Source organism: Falco cherrug, chromosome 9, assembly GCF_023634085.1.
Source record: "Falco cherrug isolate bFalChe1 chromosome 9, bFalChe1.pri, whole genome shotgun sequence".
Lineage (NCBI taxonomy): Eukaryota > Metazoa > Chordata > Aves > Falconiformes > Falconidae > Falco > Falco cherrug.
The window spans coordinates 20607259-20629094 of record NC_073705.1 but is presented as its reverse complement, the minus strand read 5'-3'; the positions used below and the strand labels follow the sequence as shown (position 1 = coordinate 20629094).

At 39.3% G+C, this 21836-nt stretch overlaps 1 protein-coding gene across 1 annotated transcript in view; it reads right to left on the bottom strand.

The window, feature by feature from the left end:
* Nucleotides 1-19048, bottom strand: part of PDZD8 (PDZ domain containing 8) — a 59442-nt gene extending 40394 nt beyond the window's left edge. Inside the window, exon 1 of the mRNA XM_005443897.4 lies at nucleotides 17979-19048. Within this exon, the coding sequence (XP_005443954.2) occupies nucleotides 17979-18892 (914 nt within the window). The 5' untranslated portion in view covers nucleotides 18893-19048. The remainder of the gene's footprint in view (nucleotides 1-17978) is intronic.
* Between the last annotated feature and the right edge of the window lie 2788 nt (nucleotides 19049-21836).

The following is a 21836-nucleotide window of genomic DNA, read 5'->3' as shown; positions in this document are numbered from 1 at the left end:
TTGGTCAAGTTAAAAAAAAATAAAGAATCAATTTTGAATACTTCATTTTTTTTATTTTTTTTATATCTGTATATGAGAAATATGAAGCTTTTAAGTCACACTGGCCATGGTTTAGGCTTATGAGTATACCATGAACAACCAACTCAAAATATGCCTTTTGCATATACTATCTGGTCTGATATTTTACTCTTAATTTTCCTTTATATTTCTTGAATTATTAAAGAAATAGTAAGCATCACAAGGGTGGGGAAAATAGCACCAAGACAACCCACTGTCTTCACTCCCCAAGACTTACTGCCATCACAGTGCACACCACCCCATGTGTTCCTCACTTTAAGCACAAGCGAGGGTACTCTGTTCCTTTCAGGAATTATTTTACCACCTCAGAGTACAGATTTAGCTCAGATTTTGTTAGGCAAAAATGAGTTAGGCAAGCACACTGGAAAATAATGCCAAATTCTGAATTAAAAAGTACTTGCAGGTTTGGGTTTTTTTCAGCACAAATACACAACTTCTCAATTAATACCAGCAGCTACCCATATACCTTCTCTCAAAATCTATTTTAAAAAAAAAAATATAGTCTTCCACAGGAACCTCAAACTAATGACCACCATCAGAAGCCTCAGTGAGCTACTGTTTCAGTATTTCTGGGAGGCAAGAACAGGCAAAGAGAGAAGATCCAATAGGTTGCCATCATCTCTTTGAATTTCTGCAAATGCCAGGCTTAGAAGTGTTGGTATTGATAAGGTCTTTCCCATATATGTACACCATAAAACAGCCTGCAGGCTATTTAACAAAAAACAAACCTGGACAAATTATTTTCAACACTGAAAATAAGAAAGGAAAAAAAAAAAGCAAAATAACAAGACTAAGATACGTCTGCATCCTTATTGGAATATCTACCTACATACCCAAAACAAGTTTCATCTCTCAAGACTTCGGAACAAAGTCGTAAGTACAACACACACTGCAATTTTTTGCTGCAGCACAGAATGATGAGATAATCCTCAGACAAGCTGTTTGTCTTGGTGAAGACAATGTTTACTATAATTTTGAATTCTATTTTCAAAACAGACTTTTTAATTAATACAACAATGAATAAAAGAGGAAAAAATCCAAAATACTGATGTAGTTATAGACAAGAATATGCAAAGCACTTAAGAGTGTATGCTGGACTTCGTGCTGCACTAGTTAAATTTTCTACAAATATGGGATTAAAAAGCAGTCTCAACATAATTTTTAATTTACAAGCACTTATGTTCAAATTCTTATCACTGCAACTCATTTGCAAAATCCTTAGCAAAAAACTTAACGTGTTACCTGTTTCCATTGGCATTAGCAATATACAAAGAGCTAAATATCCCACGGTAAATGCATTTTTAATATTTAAGTGCTGCTCTGAAGCTTTCTAATTTTTTAACACAGCACTTATCTATTTAAGGTAATTTACTAAGTTTGTACATTTCCAAAATTGAACATCCCACAAATTACTATTTCAAGCAGATTTTAATTACCTATTAGGTAAGTGAACTGTTGACAGACTACTTAAGTACAAGATAACCCAAATTTATTTGGAAAGACTTTTCCACCAGGAACTGGTGAATTAATACAGGCTCAGATGGCAACAGCTGGTAACATGGCGAGACTCTGTTCCCTTGTGTTCTAAACCCACATACAGGCAACGTGCAATCCACAGACATAACCAAGTCAGGCATCACAGGTTCTACCATCTTCCTCCCTGTGGCAGGGAAAGCCTATGAGCTACCCTATCTTTTAAACAAACACAGTCACCAATAACAAACAGCACTCTGAGAACTGCATTCTTAGAGCTACCGCTGCTGCAGTTCTGTTCAGTCTAGCAGAGTGCTGCAGAACAGTGATGGATGTTCTCTGCTCTGCGGAGAGCCAGACTCCCCACCTCTGCAATGTCTGATTTTCCTGCTTGAAAACAATCATGTTGCTAGACAAAATGGAATCGTGAAGTATTTACAGTAGGGACAATAAAACACACTTTTAGTATGAAAGCAGGACTGTATTTCATCATATTAAAGTACCAAAAGTAGGCTTTTACCTAATAGTGCCAACAACACAATTCAGTGAATGAGATTCAAACTCTATTCCCAAGCTCTGCAGACTATGGTACCTTTGATGATTCAGAATCTTCCTGTCCCAAACTTTCCTACGTAAAGGAGAGATAAGTATCCTATCATCTTGGGTTCATCATTATAATGTAGAACTTTATTGTAAATATTGTATAAATAACATTGCTGCAACTTCTGTAATAGCTTTAAGAGTGTATTTTGTTACCCTCTGTTTAGTCCATCTTCAAAAAGCAAAGTCCACCAATAAATGGCTTAGAGAAATTCATGACACTGATGAAGAAAGAAAAGATCGTGTAGCCTACCAGTAAGCCTCTATTCACAAAGTCAACAAAGAAACCTTGAGAGCAAACTTAATCCCTCAGTTAATCTCCACTGGTCTCTGCCCTCATCACAAGAGCCATCCCAGGATCTGGCCAGTTCTGGTAGGTTGCTCTTGTGAATCCAGGGCTCTCACTTTGGAAACCCTGAACAAGAAAAAAAAATAAATGTGGTTTCTATTTGGCAGTCTAGCTCTTTAAACACTCACCCACTATTCTCAGCTACCTTTCTTAACTTCAGCTGGGAACCAAAAAAGTTAGTGGGCCTCCACCAGTGGAGAACAACTGCTTTGCAGTGGGTCCACTCACCCTGCTACAGCCTGAGAAAAAGATTTTAAGCCAGGGCAATGATGTGGGGATATTGAGGAGCTGCTCCTGACAGTACAACAGTTGAGAAAGTGTTACTAAAAAGGTACTTAAAAGAAATATGGTGTCTTTCTAAACACTGCTGAGCTGTTAGGTTCTCCAAGCCAGATTTTCATTGGACCTATATTAGACACCTTTCAAGTGGGGTCTAATGCTGCCATCTCCTTTCATTCAGCAAGGTCAAAAGACCAAAATTCATGTTCATGTCACAGGATCTTAAGCTGCAATGCAGGATTATACCAACTCAATCCATATATCCAAAAGCTTCCTTTGCAATTCCAAACCTGTGAAATGATACCAAACAACTATCAAAATTAAAGGCAGATTCTGTGCGGGACAGATATTACTGTCTTTAAACTGTATTTGTTAAGCCTTTGTAAACGTTTCATCTTTTCCAAAGGAACATCATTGCTATACAAGAAAACAGACACCTTACACCCCCTGCCCCAAAACCCTGCTTGGATATGGCATGGTATTAAAAAAAAAAGTGGTCTTTAGAAGTGCCTTATGTTAGATGCTTATAGTGTGTTTTCAATTAATTTTTAAGTTACCAGTCTCGCCACTAGAATTTTTCATCTTATTTGTCCAGAAATCTAAAATTCAGATAGCACACTTAGAGAAAATTATAGTTAAAACTGAACATTTTAACTTAATAATATGAAGAGGAATATTCAACAAACTTCATGTGAAATTTTAGCAAGTGAAAAAAAAAAACTATAAAAACAATATTTAAAAAGCTGTTAAGTAGCAAAAGTGTTTCTCAAGAAATACCACAAGACACAAATACAAAAAAAAAAAAAAAAGTAATTTCACATGAGGAATTAGGTCAGATGACTACACTGAAAGATAATTAAGATAGTCAATTAATACACAGGATTAAAGTTATACTCTAAAATAGCTTAATACTGAGCTCTTACACATAAAAAGCACAACAAAAATGTTTCCAGACACTGCACAGAGTCAGTATGTCTCCTTCACATAAAAGACTTCTACACCCTATTCATGCTACGACTCACGAGCCACTTCGGTGGCTCATTTGCTCTCATCTCATCATTACCTCACTCAAAGTCCAGATCAAAACTGCATCTAAAAAAAAAAAAAAAAACCAACACAAACGAAAACACACCAAACAAATCAATTTTCTTCCCTTCATTTTGGGTGTTTTCAGTGCCTGAATAATGCTATTCTTCCTTCCCGTTACCACTTCTATGGGGGAGGAACTCACCTACTTGGAACAAGACTGCAGTTCAGTCGTTTAGTTTTAGAAATGTCTGACCTATATTCCTATTATATTGTATTCACTGTTCTGTGATGACTGTTTTGTGGTCCTTTAGCCAAATTTTAACAGAGAAGAGGACAGAAGTTAAATTAACCTATTACCTAAATTAACAGCTCCCACCACTACCTACTTAACTACAACATTTTTAGTTGCATGAGGAACTCTATTTAGTGGGGAAGAAAAATCAATTTACCTGGCCAAAGATAACCATGCGCTTACATGTTTCTGTTCATTGCAGCAGTTAAGAATATCCAGAATGAGTGTAAAAACCAAAAAAAACCCCCAAATTTGTTGAAGAGCTAAACACAGACAGGCACAAACTTCAAAAGCTCTCAGTACTCCATCTCATACTTGAAGAAGCACAAAGACTTACAGCTTCATTTCTAAATGCAGGAGCCTAGGATTTTGCAGAGCTTTTGCCAAGGAGCAAGAACACTTCTCTAGAATAAGTTCTGAGAAAAGTTTTAAATTATTCTCTGGTTTTATAAAGGAAGATTGGTATCTAAAACAGTGGTGTAAAAATTAGTGGCTATCTGTTTAAGACTAGATTAATCACTTGTATTATATGAATTCCAGCACTAATCTACTGCCATAAAGATTAAATATTGTCAGGTTTATAAATTTTTTAATCGTGTTATATTAATTGGGCATTAAATCTTAATAAACAAGGCACAGAGACCTTAAATCTCAGAAGAGCCCAACAGCTAAAAATGCAAATCTCTTTAGCATTGCTAATTTTGTTTACCACTTTAAGCAAAAATTAAGCCAAATCTGAAGTCAGACTGCATTTAGTAAACCATCAGTTTACTTTTGTAAATGCTACTGTATCTGAAGATTCTAGTATCTAAAGTATTTTTGAAGAAGTAACCGCTGAATTTATTTTCAGTTTTGGGAGTACTCAAAAGGTTCAACTATAGAACGGAATTCAGTCATTTTTAGATTTCCTTTATAATCAGATTCACAGAAATACAAGCCAAGCACTTGTAAAGAGTGTATATTTCAAAAAGAGTGATTGACAGCAGATATTTTAAGTCATAGAAAAGTCCTCTACTCTTATATTCTGTGTATTTAAGATGAAGTTTACTTCCACAAAAAGTCTAAAATATTACAATCCACTCCTAAAAAGGTATGACCACATTAGTAAGATTTTAAAAGTATTTATCAGCTAACGTTTAATATTTTTAGCTTTAGGTATTATAATGCAATCTTCATTCTTCACATTAAGATACAAAAATGGAACTCATCTTTATTGTGAAAGAAATCGGTACTTTTTTTTTTTTTTGTAAAAAGAGTGCCTTAAAAAGAAAACTACTGCCACAATAGGTTTTGCTAAAGCAATTCTCCAGCTTCCACTGACTTCACAAGGAACAAAGCTGTAGAACTGTGTCAGTATACATATTCAGGCAAGTTTCATAATTCAAACTATACTCTTATTCACTATAGAAATCTACTGATTTCAGCTTTACACATATCCACGAAAATCTGGCTTACAAACAACCTGAAAAACATTGCAATAAGAGAGTAGATTTATTTTCTAGGAAACGCTATGGAAAACTGCAGATCAGTTCTAGTACTCCACCCACTGCATTACAGGATATTCTGCCACAGGCATGTGGGAGGCTCGTACACATAAGTTCTTAATATATGAACAGTCACTTTTTAAATCAAGACCTCAAAAAAGCGCAAGGATTTTATTATTTGGGTTTTTTCTTCAAAGAAGTTTCACATATTTCCAGATTCTTAAACTACAGTCTTCTTTCTTAGGGTGAAATCAGCACCTCTGAAACATCTCTTGAACCAGACACTCAAGACAAACACTTGTACAATTTTAAGACCCATTCTACAGGAACAAATAAAAAAAACAAATGTAGCTCCTTCCAAAAAGATAGTATTTTTTTCCCTGCTTATATGACAAAAGTAATTGTAAATACAGCTAGGAAAGTCTTAAAGATTTGCCCTTGCTGCCAGTATCAAAATAGCCACAGGTAAAAAAAATCTTGAATCAGGCTTATCAAAACTACTTTCTTATGAGCACAAACAACATCCATTTGACCATGCACAGACTTCTTTGCATTTCAAGAATACTAGTTTCCCTAATTCCAAATTCCATAAGTACTGAAATAGCTTGGTTAACTTAGTGCAGCCAATGCCTTTTTGATCTCCGAATTTTCATGTGTTTTGGCTTTTTTTTTTTTTGTGGGCTGTTTTTTTTTTATATTGTATGTGACCTAGCTAAAGCCAACTGCTGGTTCAAATTGAAAGAGAGATCAAAATCCTACTATATATCAGTCTCAGACAGGATGAAGACAAAACTTCCCTGCCTATCCAGAAAGCCTAAATCGTCATGGCTCTGCTCCAAATGAGACAAGGTGCAGAATATGCTCTTGTTCCATAAAGCTCAAAGAAAAGCAGGTAGGGTTCAACTTTTAGGCATTCAAAGAGAAAAAACACCAAAACCCCAAACAAATAAACCCAAGCCACCTCAAAAATCTACCTTTAGCCAGCTGGATTAGAGATTGGTTCCAGTAACTGATGTTAGCAAAATGCTAGCTTTTTCTCACTTCAGCAATATACTCTCCCATAAAGAGGTCTCAAGTCTCTCTACAGTCCTGATCAGAGGAAAATAATGTTGATTTTCTAATAAAAATGTAAGCTCTGTACACTACTCATTCATTGAACTCAAAAGTTTTAATCCTCTGCTCTAAACCCTAGCTTATGTCCATATGAACACTCATGACATCCTTAGACTGCTTAGACAGAAAATTACTGTCTCACTACTGAAAACAAGTCTCTGACATCTGTAAACCAAAAGTGAAAAAACATTTGTATCTGTTCTAAATTCTAGATATGATAGCTTTCCAAGGTTTATCTTCACTCCTCCAGTCAGGTGTAAAAATGTTCGAACCACAAAGCTCCTCAATCTACATTTATCTGGTCCTTCTGAGAAGACAGAAGATGGTCCAATTCACACGCTTCCAAAGAGGTGGAGCTAGTCCAGCACAGGATTAGTAGTACCATTATCAAAGCTGAGATGACAGTTCACCTTAAAATTGTAAGCAGAAGTAATTTAGGATCTGTTTTTCAGACAGCTCAGCTATTCAGACTGCAGTGGTGGGGAGGGCACTGATGAGAACCGGGGGAAACACTGTGGCATATATTTTCCAACTGTCCCCCAAGCAAAGGTGTCACCGTTTGTGAGTCACAGCAACTTATTAATGGGCTTGTACTGTAAACAAACTGGATCAAATACCACAGAAGCTCAGTATGGATGTGACCTGTGGCACCACTCTCGACAGTCAAATACAGCAGGGGCTTGCAAGATTAATTAGCAGGAAGGATTCCTGCACTTGCAAATCCTGCATCACTGATGGCAAATTACAGTCTGGACTTGTGGTTAGATGTGAAAGAAACAGCTGCTCAAATTACCATAATCTTCTCCCACCACCCCCATAACGAATTTGGGTATTTTCTCTAATTTGCCCTTCTTTCAGAGGAACAGGGGGGAGGAAAAAAAAATAGAAATCTGAGTTTTTGTAGTATTGTTTTAAAACAATACCACTGACTAACATTGCTGTTCCCACCCCACCTCCCCTTGTAATCCACTGGGCTTTTTGCTTGGCAACATTAGAATTTGTTTTGTTTATTCTACCATACTGCATTAAGTTTTGTTAGCAAACATGCAGAGTTATTCTTAAAAAAATAAATACATACAAACTGTTGAAGTTTTCAGAGTTACACTGCATCATTCCCACTGTTTAATTACTTAGGAATTATTCACCAAAGGCAGACCATTCACAGTGGTGATTCAAACACCACCAAGAAGCCTTCTACCATGTCACTGCAAGAGTACGAGCTTCAATTTCTACTCTTCCTATTTTAGCTCAAGCAAAGAGCAACAATAGTTTAAGTAATTTACTACACAAAGTGACACTCATGTAAGCATCCATTTTAATTCTTACTACACAGAGGCTTACATATAAAATACTATATAAAAAATTTATTTGACAGGATATTTCTCAAAGGGTTTAGCATCATTTAAAGTATTTTACATATGTGGTATTAGTTATTTTAAGAATAAGTATCTTCATTTCAGTGACACTGGGAAACAGCACATAATCTTGTACTTAATGTCATCTCACAAGCAGACTAATATTTGTACACATTTCCTTCTGAATGGGCATTTTTCATAACTATGTTGACATTAAAACTGATACAGGAAAATATACTGAAGCTTAGAATTAAGACTAAGTTAAGTCAGGAACAAAGTATGTAAGTATTATGATTTCCATTAGATATCCACAGACAGTTTTAAAATATTGGACAGAAATTAAGCAATAATTTTGTTAATTTACAGCTCAAATTGTAGCAATTTTGTGTTAAGTTAGAGTAAAACTTACAGGGACAAAAAGTATTTCCAAATGATTACCCTAATTTAATTCTATGCTAGTCATATCTGGCAATCAATTACCGTCTTTGCATGTGTGTAACAGTCTGATTAGCTCCATCATCAGCTGATCTCTGTAATACACTCTTTATTGCAGACAGATTTTTATGACATCTGGTTAAGTTTTCAAAAATGTGAAGACTGAATTGCTGTGGCAGAATCCCTGTATTTCCCATTACACGAAATAGCTTTAATGGAAAGGGCTGCTTGCATTGCTTCTCGCAGACCGTTCTGCTGAACTACAGCATAGCTGCAAACTAACAAGGGAATTAAGAAATTATAAAGGTAAATTGTTCCCATTTAGTTTTGAGGCTCAAATGAATTACAACAGCTGGTGAGGAAAAAAATCACAAAGTAGCTCTCCAGAGCCCAACCCAGAGAAAACAATTTCTACCTTTCATCTCACAAAAAAATGAGGTTTTTCCCCTCTTCCTTTTCTTTTCTGCTATACCTAGCACCTCCTTGGCAGTTCTTATAGCTATATATGGCCACAGACAGGTCTAAAATGCTGCTGGGCTCCAGCTGGGTCCTGCAGCAAACAGAGGTGCGCTCCCAAGTCCTGAGAGAGCTTATTAACCCAGACCGGGCTCCACAGGAGTAAGAGTCTTTCCAGAAGGGAGAGTGCTTAGGGAAGCAGATGCACCTAAATGGCTTTGGGCAGGTGTGATGCAGAAGTCTGAGCTATCAAAGCCAACACAGCATATACCCAGCTTGCTGGGTAAAGCAATTCAGGAGCAGCCACATCCAGGCCACCGCATACACAACCATTCCACTGTTGGCTGCGCACTTTGTGCTGTAGGAACTTTTGCAACACAAACCTATCTGTCAACTGAAGTCTTCATTGCAGATTTTTTTTCACTACTTTACTAGATATGCTGCCTGGGATCACTGAACATCTTGGAGGTATGAATTCTAGCCTAGATTTGACTGGCTTGTGACACAACTGTAATTGTTAATAGTTAAACAGGGAAGGTAATTAACAACAGGAAAAAGCTTCCAAAACTTGCGGATCTTACTCGTGTTTCTCAACTAAGATGAGCACCATTCCAAGCAGTAAATTCTTTAGTTTAACCAAAAGCTCAATGACTGCAGCAGAAACTACTCTATAAATTCTGTGTTCAGTGTATTATGTCACAATTAACCTGATAAATGTTTATAAAATAATTACTCCCAAATCTCCTTCACACAAACTGGCATCCACGCTGATTTCCAAAATGAGAATTTATCCACTGTTACAAACAAGCTCTTTTCAACTCTAGAAAATCAAAACAAAGACTTTCAGAAAAGCATTTTTTTCTTAATTGCATAAAATATTGTTATTTGTACATCACACAGAATGGAACCTGCTCAAAAACCTAATTGTTCCCAGCTAACATTTATAATACAGGATCATTGCTTTCTTCTGGACAAAAGCACAGTTTGAGATTGTCATGCAAAGGTTTTCGTAGTTCCACAATTAATGGATTTTAGCAGACTGGGCTGGTACAAGTTATCGATTAAATTAACAAACCACATAGGTATGTAACATTCTCTCCATACTCACTTTAGACAATAAAGCTTATTAATCATAGAAGTTTAAATTGAAAGTCTTTTACTATTCTCTAAACAACAATAACACCAAGAATAACCAAATGTTGAAAAGTTTCAAATCAAACAAGTGTGAACACAAACTGTAAACACAGGAGCATATCTGGTGACTTCAAGCAATCTCTGCAGGAATGCAGAATAAGCAGTTTCCCATAGAAACCCAGTAACATGAAAGGACTAGCTCCAATAGTTAAATCAGCAGCCTGAGACTAAGCTTCACCACCACTGAAGCACCCCACTGTTCTACCACACTGACTACTGAAACCTACTGTCCTTACCCAGGCTGCTTATTTAAGAGCTTTTGATCAAGCATCATTTGCTAATAAAAAGATTATATATATTAAGCATGTGAAATAGTTAAAGTCGGCTCTACAAGAGATTCATACATTCTGATATCAAATGAGCTACTGAGAAATGTATTAGTTACCACTTTACGGGTAAATTCTATGCCTCTGTGCCTTGAAGTAACCTCCTTCAAGGAAAATCCAGTGTTGTTTTGTGTGACAGGTAGGGAACATTAGTCACACTATCTATCCACAAAAACGCAAAAATCATAATACAGCCTGCAGAAGGGGATTCAGAATAGCCTAACTCTAGTGCTTGAACACACCTACCTGCTCCAACAGACAGGCTCAGAGCCAAACAAGACATTTGTTAGATGCCTAGTTTGGTAGTGTGATTAAGTCCTATGTGCCCTGTATTTACTTTTAAATAAGTTACCATTCAAAAACTAAAGAGTACTACTGCTTATTTCATATTTTATTTAAAAGAATTGAAAACTATACAAATTATGACAACTGAATAAAAAAAAGTATTTGTTCCCACTGAACAGACGGATCAGCTTAAATGTTCAAGATCAGAGTTCAGATGAACAGAAATGTGAAATATCAATGCCAGTGCATGCAAAATGCCATGAAGTACTAAATAAATCATTTCAGAGCCTTCATTCACTATCCACATGAAAGAAGTTCACTGCAGGACTCTGATCAAGAAATTTTCAAATACAAAACATCAAAGGTGTTAAATGAGGTAATTTTCATTATTATTGCACAAAGAATCTTTTAAATACTGTTTCAAGTAAGAGAAGTTCAAGGTACTTTCCTGTCAGACCAATTAACCTTAATGCTTATTGTATTGCTATCTGCAGCAAACAAAACCAGCAATCATCAAAACTTATTTTTAGGTCTTTGTCCACCTCTCCCTTCAACTGATATTTTGGGGGGGTTTTGTCCCCAACTATACCTCTGGTCTTCCAGTTTCTTCTCTAATCCATCTCAAGTCAGGGCCATGTTAGTTCCTCACCCTTGCAGATAAGAAAAGAAAATGTAACACTTGTTGACTAATGACAGGAAAAGGCTCACTTCTTAACCTGAAAATAATGCCACATATATTGGGAAATGTCCAATATGTAGCTGGTCATTCATTAAATCTGACTTTGTAATGAACAAGTTTCAAACCAGCATTCTTTCAGAATTAGACTGTCACAGTGTGAAAGCCCACAAAGCGCTGGAGCTGGGGAAGAAGACTAAAAGGTTTCAAAACTTCTAGAACCAATAGGTTTAAAACTTGACATCTACATAAGGATATTTACATACTTTATACCCCATACTTCCATTTATCTGAATGATAACATTTATCTGAAGAAACACGTATGTAGTGACCACCCAGACAAAACGTACGTCTGAGACTGAGCACTCCCAAAATAAAGACAGTAAAAAGCTCTGCACTACAAAAAGCTTCCTTTTACACATATAGCACCCTTGAAAAAAATGAAATAATTTAATGTTCCAAGGTTTGGTATGGTTTACTGTGTGTCAGGTTGCCTACAGATCCATTTATCCAACTCCTGTACGAATAAGAACTACTTGTCCATGCACTACAAAGATAATCTTCCAAGCATGAAATTACTGTCTATGGACAGATCCACTGATTCCAATTATTGCCACTTTGCCATTAGTGGAACAAGTCTTTGTGCTGGCATCATTCAGAGCGTTACTTGTGGAACAGCCTGAAAACTCTCAAGTAACACAGTGCTGGTTTACTATCAAATTTTGCACAGCAGAAAGACTCAGATCCTGGTTTGGTGTTGTTTTGTGTTTTTTTTAATTTATCTGTATACTAGATTATTTTTGCACTTAGAATCGGCATGACATTAAAAAAAAGAAATTGCAAATAAAAGCCTCCTCTTTTTTTTTCAAAAGCAACAGGAATAAGAACTTCAAACAGGAGTGCCTTACAGATGTAACTAGTAGGAGATTCACATCACAACTATGGGAGAAATCCACTCAGGAACAGAATCTTCGTACCCTTTCCCTTTGCAGAAGCTGTAGAGAATGTAGGATCTACTGGCTGCTGATTTCTGAAAGTAAGAAATGCTCACAGTCCCAAACATGACAATTATTTCTGAGTATAACCTCATCATATGAATAATATATACTTTCTTAAATTTTATGCTTTTTCCAATACCTCTACTACCATATTATGAAGTCATTTCTATAATAAAACACGCTTCAAATCAATAGTTACTTACATTACTTCCCAGCCTAAGTTTTGCCAAAAAAAAAAAAAAAAAAAAAAAAAAAGAAACTGCTATGTAACTCTCAAATTGCATTCTATAATGGTAAATTAGAATTGACTTGTCTAATGGTTCTTCCCAGTGAAATTCAATATAGCCTCAGCTTCCAAATAAAGCATAAAACTATTTAACATGACTAACTATATTACGAATTATCAGTTCCAAGGATAATTCTTGTTGGAAGGGAGCTCAGGATGTCATTTAAATATCTGATACAGAAATGTTAGAAGTAATTCTTCGTGAGACTACTCCTGAAGAAAAATGATTCCACTCTGTAGTAGTATGTATTAAAATGAAACAAAGTATAATTTCTCAAACAGCCTAGTATCAATACAAAATATTAGCTTTTTTAAATGTAACAAACTGAGAAACTAAGTGTTCTTAAAATATACAGAACTGACTCACTACTTAGGCAACACCTAATCTGCTTAGAATCTAAACGAATGAACTTGCAAGACCTTAAATTTAGAAAAAAAACCCAGCAGCTATCAGATTTTTTACATCATTGATTACAAAACGCTGGGAAATTAAATTCTGGAAGGAGACTAGACTGCAAGTACTTCCATTTCACCCTTTACATAGGCACAGAGGGCTCTGTATCTTCATTATGGCAAAGTGTATTTTTATTGTCTAGCAAAAGCCCAAAAAACAAAGCTCTCCAAAACCTATGCAAAGCAAGATCAGGATCTGTTCAAAACACCACAACTACAGCTGACCGTTAAAAATAGGCTAGAAAATACAGCATATTTAGTGTACCTATATAATTGACATGATGCAGTTGAATATCAAGGTTGAGACCAATAAGCAACTTACCAATAGGCTAATGATCAAGGTACAGCTCATTAGAGAGCTAACAGACATGAACCAACGACCACTGCAACAGCACAAGCAAGCAAGGAGACAGACATCCGAAACAGTCCTTACTGTGTGTTTTTGAATACTAAACACGCTAAGCCAATGCCGCTAACTACAGCTTAGTGTTAACCACTTTATCCTACTATTAAAAGGACACAATATAGAAAGTTAAAACCAACATAGTGTCTATAGCACTCCTTTTAAAGAACTGTTTGAGTGGACACAATGAAAAACCGAAGGCTGGATTCAGGCTGCTAGATAAACTCCAGTCTGTGCTGCTAATTAGCATCTACCATCCTGCTCTAGTAAATGAAACTTACATGAAAAATACAGTCTCAAGTCAAGCTATGCTGATGGGCAAAACTGACCGCCTATGGTTCCTGAGTGTGCCAGCAGGAGAGATTTCAGGACAGCAAAACACAGCTGGTGGGTCAGTAGCTGCCCTGCAGAACACCAATAGTTGACATCATAACTAACCAATAGGTAAGTCTAGGCTTTCCATGCTCATTCTCAAGCTCCGTACCTGGGCCAACCTGCATTAGAACTAAAGAAAAAGTATTTAAACAACTCATTCAAGTCAAAATAAGAGTTATGAAGTACTTAGAGCCAGATAAATGAAGCCTACAGTTCTTCATGACTTAACTGAGGTTAGGGCTAGTTATAAAAAAGTCCTGACTGACAGTTACCTAGTTTCTCAAGAGTACACCAGAACTCACGTATACTAGAGAAGAAAAAAAACCAAAAAAACCCAAAAAAACAAAAACAAACAAAAAAAAAAACAAAAAAAACCCCCTGCCACTTTAGATCTTCCCCACAACTGAGGAAGAAACTTCTCTGACAGACCACAATGTCTTCAGAAAAGCTGTCTGCATTTCTATTACAAAGCAACAACAAATACATTAAGATTAAAGTTAACTATAAAACAGTAGTAACTCTTGCTACTATTGATTGAATTGCACAAATCCTTTACTAACAATGACTTAAACCAAAAAAGCTTATCATTCACTGAATTTCTACTATGCGAGACAGCAATCACCATTCAATGGCAGAGCGGCTTCAAAATAGGGTGTTTTGCCAGCTGCAAACACATTTCTCAAAGAGCTGAAGAAAAGAGTTTACACACTTTTAGAATAAAACACAAATTACTACTTATTTGTTTAGACAGAGTGCATCCCTCCTTTTTCAATTAGTAGACAATTGCCTTTATGAAGAAAACTGTACATAAAATGCTAGGCAAACTTCAAAATGCACTTACTAGTCTACATTGCCTCTCCTCATAAGAGACTTAAGAGTGCATCAGGAATGCAAGACACCTTCCACTTTCAAGCTACAGTTACACACATCGCACAAAGTCACTCCTAGCAATAGATGATACGGAAGATGATCTCACTAATCACTGCTTTGCTGCATAGAATTATACATGACTGGAAAGAATACAAAAGTATGTGTAGTAATCTGGCTGTACTAACAGATAGTGTACGTGAAGATACAAGACTTTTTTAATACAGTATTTTACAATTAAACAACAAGGGGCGGGCAGGGATCTGCTTTACACAAACTTAGTTATAGGATGTTCAGAACCAGCTATGGGCAAAAGTTCTCTTCTTATGCTATTTTCTAACAAGTAATAACCTCTACAAGTTGCCTAATACACAGACAAAGAAAATGGCACATTTTAATTTTTAATGCTACTTAGCATCTGGAAACAAGATAAAACTCCTTTGTAGGCTTAAATCTGGAAGCTAGTAGGGTAACAAAGTACCCCTTTTAACCAGCTGAAAATAAAACTCTCACACCAAGTGCTTTTGTTCACAAGGTTGTAATTAAGCTATTCAAAGATTTATTTACAAAGTTACTTGAGCAAAAGTAGGGAGACATCAAAAAGGTTTTGAACAACACACAAAAGCAAATACTGACTATGTACTTAAACACAAGGCATATAAGCCATAGGAAAAAGTGGGGAGAGGATAAGCACATTCCCTGGAGATGAGAAATTGCTACGCTTTAAGCAAGGTAACAGGTTATTAAGCAGTTGTGAAACCCTCCTGACTTCTTCCTGTACATTCTTTGCTAAGGAATATATTAACATACCACAATTCCAAAACAATGCATTCTTATAATTTCTATTAAGAATACCAACTTTTGCATCTTATCAGCAGGGGGCTTGATTTCCCAAACCAGCTCTCTATACCATCTAAATGATAACATCTCAATTCTTAACTATGCCATCACGTAAGAGTGATTGTTATTGTTATTGCTCAGCTGTTACCAAGTTTTGCTGTCTAGGGATCTACCTGCATAAAACTCATCTGAGACGTGTTAGTGGAGAAAAAGAGCTTTCAGTCTGTGTTCCACAAAACCTTGGGCAACTGTGGACAGCTGAAGGTTCCCATGCAGGCATCTGTGCTCCCAACTGAAGCTTTAAAGCAAAGGTCTAGACAGTTAGGACACCAGTGACCCAATCTTCCCTTCTTAAGACAGTTTCATTAATTCGCATTAAGCTTAGTGTGCTGCCCTCCTCCTCCACAACTGTGGGTCAGAATGACACATTCAGAACATAGCATAAAACGTAAAGGTCAAAATAATCATATACAGGACTGAATACTGTTTCACTGAACATTTGCCACCCTGTGCTACCAGCCTACTATCTAGTGTGAACACCAGATACAATAGTTTATCTCCCTCTCAAGCATTCAAAAATTCCCAACTCCTTATAACTTAAAGAGAACATTTTAAAATAACAGTTCATTCTTCTTAGTTCTGTAATAATTCATGCTTCCTGTATTGTTCTCTGTGCCAATTACCTTCTGTCCTCACACTTCTACCCATTCCTGTTCCAAACACTATGCTCTGCTTCTTTCTTTATTTTCCCCTCCAGTCCCCTCAGTGTATCAGTGGCTCATACATGGCTCATCCACTACTCCTGGCGCAGAAAGTTTGAGAAATGTGTAGAAAATCCATCACCTCTAACTAAATTACGAGTGTGCCCTACTGCCCAAATGCATCTTCCAGAGGAAAAATGAAGATGTCTGTCTTCATCTGCTGAAGGGGAGGAGCACATCATCACTGGTTCCACAGACACCCTAAAAACTGGTCTAGAGAGTGTGAAGATCACTTGCTCTACTTGCTCTTTCCAGGTATGCCAGAAGTGCTCATCTGCACCACAACTGTGCTATCCCAGCCTATCCTTCCAGCTCTCCTTCACAGCTACAGCTTCAGTCTCTTTCCAACACAGTAAGAGAACAAAAGCAAACTTGCTCTTGACAGCTTCCCTGCCGCCCAGCTGGAAAGCAATTCAGCACCTCAAAATTTGAAAGGGCCACCACATTACTCGAAGAAACTACTTACAGCCCTGTCAGAGCCTTCCAAATCCTGGATATTTTACACATCCACTTTCATGAGAACTCTTATAAATTCAATTGCAGAAAAACCGGCTGAAAAGGCTTTAATAATTACATCACTGCAGAGCTAATTGCACTGCAAAATTCAAATAGGCATTTTCAGTTACTCATCTCCAATGAATTTCAGAGAAAAAGCTTATTGCAAAAGAATGTGGTAAACAAACAAACAAAAAAGTCAAGACAAAAATCCTTACTTAACAATAATACAAGCTACAAAGCATAAACAAAAGAAAAAGGAAACATGGTATCCTAAGAGTGGTGAGACATGACAGAGAGTGAGCATGGTACCTGTACAGTGGTAAGCTATTCAATAGCTTTTCATCAGAAATTAAGGTGGAATCAAACTAAAGACACCACTTGCCATTTCTGCTACACAAGTATCACTAAACATTTCATTGTATTCACTATATCGTGCAGTTTATGCTGTAGCACATGCATCCATATAAGAAAACATGTTATCTTACACAAAAAAAAAACAACCAAAAAACCTTGCGAGGTGCCCCAAAGTTTTATTTACCACAGCAGTGGCAATACTTCTCTTATCAACTTTTAGATTTCCCCCCAGTTATTGAAGAAATTGAGCAAACCCCAAAGGAAGAAGACACCATTTATCATGGGACCTCAAAAATATTCCCTGGAGAATGAACTTTATCCTTTCTCACATTAAATAACAACCACCTTGCCTCTACAGGTAAGCATAAGCCACAAGCCTTGCCCAGGCAGCTCATCAGTGGCAGAAGCTTAAGGACATCCCAAAACCCACATGCTGTCCACAGAGCCATTCATCTACGTTTTCCAAAGGGGGATATCATGGTCCTGTCGTTGGACACCTGACAGGATCCCCAAACTTTTTATACCTACTAATTTGACCATTTAGATATATGTAGTTTGGGACATGTCACTATCTCACTGTGCAATGGTTCTACACCCACTATAAACAGAAAACTTTTGGTATCAGGCAAGATACTGTACAGAACTCTCTCTACCTATTAATAGCAAAACACCAATTCTAAGGCACGTCACCCAAACACTGACAATGCAGGACATCTTACCTGATTTTATAATTGGGTAAGGTGTGCTTGCGCTTAATAACTTTCTTGAACTGGTTCACAATGATGGAGGTGAGCTGAGGCATGGGCCTCCCTTCAAACTGAGATTTCACTTCAAAGAGTATCACAGGGTCATCCATAAAAGAGAAGGACCAGTGAGTAAAGGGCAGGCGCGTGAAGACCAGCTTCAGCTTCCCCATCACCCGGGAGATCTTGACGAAGAGGTAGGCTGACTTGCCAAAGACCAGGTCAGCATCGATGCCCAAGTGGAAGCCACCGTTGTACTCCAGGTCTACCTCAAAGCCCAGCTCCTCAGGGCAGCCCTCATCGTTGCAGGCCACCGGCTGGATGAGCTTGACAGCTTTGAAGACAGGCAGGACGTTGCCGAGGGAGACGTCCCTGAGGCTGAGCCCCTCCAGCACCTTCCCCGTCACCTTGGCCTGGAGCAGCTCCTCAAACTCCACCTTGATCTTCTTGGTGACCCAGTTCCTCACCAGGGCCGTGTCCCTGAGCTCCCTGAAGAGGAAAAGGAAGATAGCATTGAGGAAGTGGCACGTCTCCTGGCGGGAGGAGGGGGCCGGAGGGGGCTCTGGCTGCTGCTGCGGCGGCGGCTGCTTGGTGCTGGGCTCCGGGCCCGGGGAGGCGGCGGCGGTGGGAGCCGCGGCGGCGGCCGGCGCTGAGGCCGGGCCCGGGGCAGGGGCCGGCTCCGGAGACACCTGGCTGCCGGCCGGCTCTGAGCCCTGCAAGTAGTCCCTAAGGCTGTGGTCGGCCGCGACGCGGGCGTAGACGAGGCCGTCGGAGGCTCCGGCCACCCCGGGGGGCTCCGGCTTCTTCCTGTAGAGGAGCAGGAGCTGGAGCAGGAGCGTGAGGAAGCAGCCGGCCAGCGCCGAGAGCAAGATCACGTAGACCAGCAGCATCCTCGCCGCGCCCCGCGCCGCGCCCCGAGCGCGCTGCCCTCACCGCGCCGCCGCCATGGCGGGGGCCGCGCCCGCAGGCCGGCGTTTAACGGCCGCGGCCGCCCGAGGCTGCCTCATCCGGGTCCCCCCTCCGCGGCCGCCGGCAGGGGGCGGGGCCGCCCATTGGCGGAGCCGGGAAGGCGTCGCTGGGTACGTCACAGCGCCGCGCGGCGGGCGCATGCGCAGGAGGAGGGGCCCCTCCCGCGCTGCGGGCTGCCCGGCGGGCTGAGGCGGGGCGGGCGGCGGGGCCGGGCCGGGCCGGCGGGGCTGCCTGTGGCTCCTCTGGGCGGGCCGCTCCCGGGGCACCTGCACAGAGTGTGCGAGCTCCGGAGCGCCGCCCGTAGCCTGTCGCTCGGGAGAGGGCTCCGTGGCGGCTGAGCCGGGCCGGCCTGTGAAGGAGAGGGCCGTGGCGGCGGCTGGGCTCGGGGCTCGGTGCGGCTTGGCAGCAAGCCGGGGGGGGTGGCCTCGGGGCCGTTCGCTGTCGAGGCGAGTGTCAGGGACGGCGGTAGCTACGGCTGAACGGGGGGACGGGGCGGACGAACGCCCGCCTGGGGGAAGGTGACCGGTGTCCCTGGGCGCTTCGTTGCCCGAGGAAGGCGGGAGGCGGGGCGGGAGAGGCGGCGCGCTTGGCCTCGGGGGCAGGCAGGTGGATGCCGGTTGTTTCGGTAAAGCTGCTGTGGAGAGAGAGAGACAAAATCCGTTTCCGTGGGCGTTCTGTGGCCTCTTACAACTTCTCTGTGTCCTGCTGATGAGACATGCTCTCAGCAAATTTTGAAAAGACTACGCTGACAGCATTTTTCAAGCTCTCCTATTATTAGTGATAAGAGACAAGCCTGTTTCCATTTTCTTCACCTGTGTACTAATGCTTAAAAGCTGCCACTGAATAAATGCAGTAAAAAAACCTAACCAAGCATATTCAGGAAAGGAATATGAAGAAAAGAAAGCCGAGACCTTCACGCATCATGATACTTCAGCCTGCAGCGTACGTGAGATAGCTGTTGTGTGTAGGACTGAGCTACTTCGACAAGGACAGCGGTTTCTTTGTGGGACAGGCTGTGGCTTTGCAGAAGTCAGAGAGGTGAGGAGAGGAGGCATCTGGCCTCCCAGACTGCACGTAACCCCTGCAGGGGAGGCAACAGATGTAATCCATGCAGGAGGCAGGGCAAGTGGCAGCTGATCAAACAGGACCAGGAAGAACGGACGTTTATAAAAATTGCTTTAAAAGTAGTGAACAAGGATAGAAGAAATATGACAAGCCAGGACTACAGTGAGTGGGAAGAACATGTGTGGAGACTCCAGAAAGAGTAATTTTGAACATTCTGGGAGTGTTCTTCTCCCAGAAGACTTGTGGTCATCTTTACCCAGAAGACCTATTATATTCAAGTTTGGTTTACAGACATGTCATATAAAATAACCATGTTTTTACTGGAAAATAGAAATATATTTTAAAAAGCCAACACACCTGTCATTCTAATCCAGCAAGCTCATTTAAAGGTCAGATCAAAGCTGTACATAATGCTGGAGAATGTGCTATGACAGCTGCACAATGTTTTTCCAGGTGCTTTCCTCTGTCAGGGGTAGTCTTTTTCTTTCAGTCTTGAAATAGAAGTTTTACAATTTCTGAAAGACAGCCCCAATTAAGACAAAAGTTACCTAAATGATAAAGCTTGTTTTTTACACCTGTTTTCATTTTTAGTTAAATATCTAGCTAAAAGGTTCTTAGATAATTCTTTATTTTAACAGAATAAAAGAAAACTCAGTTAGATGTTGTTTTGTGGTGGGTTTTTTCCAACCTCTAGAACTACTTAAAAATACAAAGAGAAGAAGAAAATGTGAAATTTAAATGCCAGAAAGATAAAAGCCCTCTTTTCCCTCCCCCTTCATAAAGTGTGTGGGGTGGGAGGATTGAAAAGCTCTTAATGATGCAGTGCTGTGGTTTGAAACTAGAGATTCAGAGTATGAATTTTTTATAGGTCTTGTGACTGAAAGTTGAAATGCCTGGGTGTTTAACAAAGCGTTTCTATAGAAATACCAGAGAGGTCATTAGTCCAACATTTGAACTGCTCTGTTACGGGCCTTTACCATGGCTAATACAGGCATATGCGGTAAGAATGGAAAGGTTTTGGATTTGCAACTAAATGGCTTTTCAGATAAGGAGTAATATATTCAGAAAGGCAATAGCAGCCTTGGTTTTGGGTCAGGAGGAACAGCAGGGGAAAAAAAAAAGTCATGTTGCAGATGTCTCAATTGAGTATTTTCTTCTGTTAAACAAGCAGAATAGGAAATGTGGTACATTTTGTGCACCTGATGGCAGCTTAAGAGCCTCTGAAATGTTCAGCTCAGTAATCACTTTTCTGCTCTCCCAGGAACATTTTCAACAGGAGCTGTGTTATCTTAAAGACAGGTTATGAAGCAAGAATCAGGCATGTTTTAGCATTTTCAAGGCGAATGAAAGAATAAAGGGAAATAGCAGCAAATGCGTTAACATGAATACAAAAAGGATGTGCAAAAATGTTACACAACATAAAATAGGATTGAAATAAGAGAGAAAATTATTTAAATTTGTCAGGTAGAGGAATAAGGAAGATTCATCTTAATAGCATCTAAAAAGGGCCTTTAAGAGCATATTTTACTTTGGCTTCAAGTTGCTATTTGCATTTTCTGGAAGTCTGGATAAATAGAATGTGTATGCAATCTCACCAATTTCCACCCTGGTTACATAGAGCTTTGTAAAACTGTGTAGAATATACTCAACTATTTGCACTTTAAACAGCTGGAAATTATTAAATAGGATGCAAGACATGCAAAAAAAAAAAAAAACAAACCCAAAAAACAAAGACCCTATATGTCTATTTTAACTTTTTTTAAAAAAAAAAGCACTAGGGGAGAGTTTATTAAAAGGCAT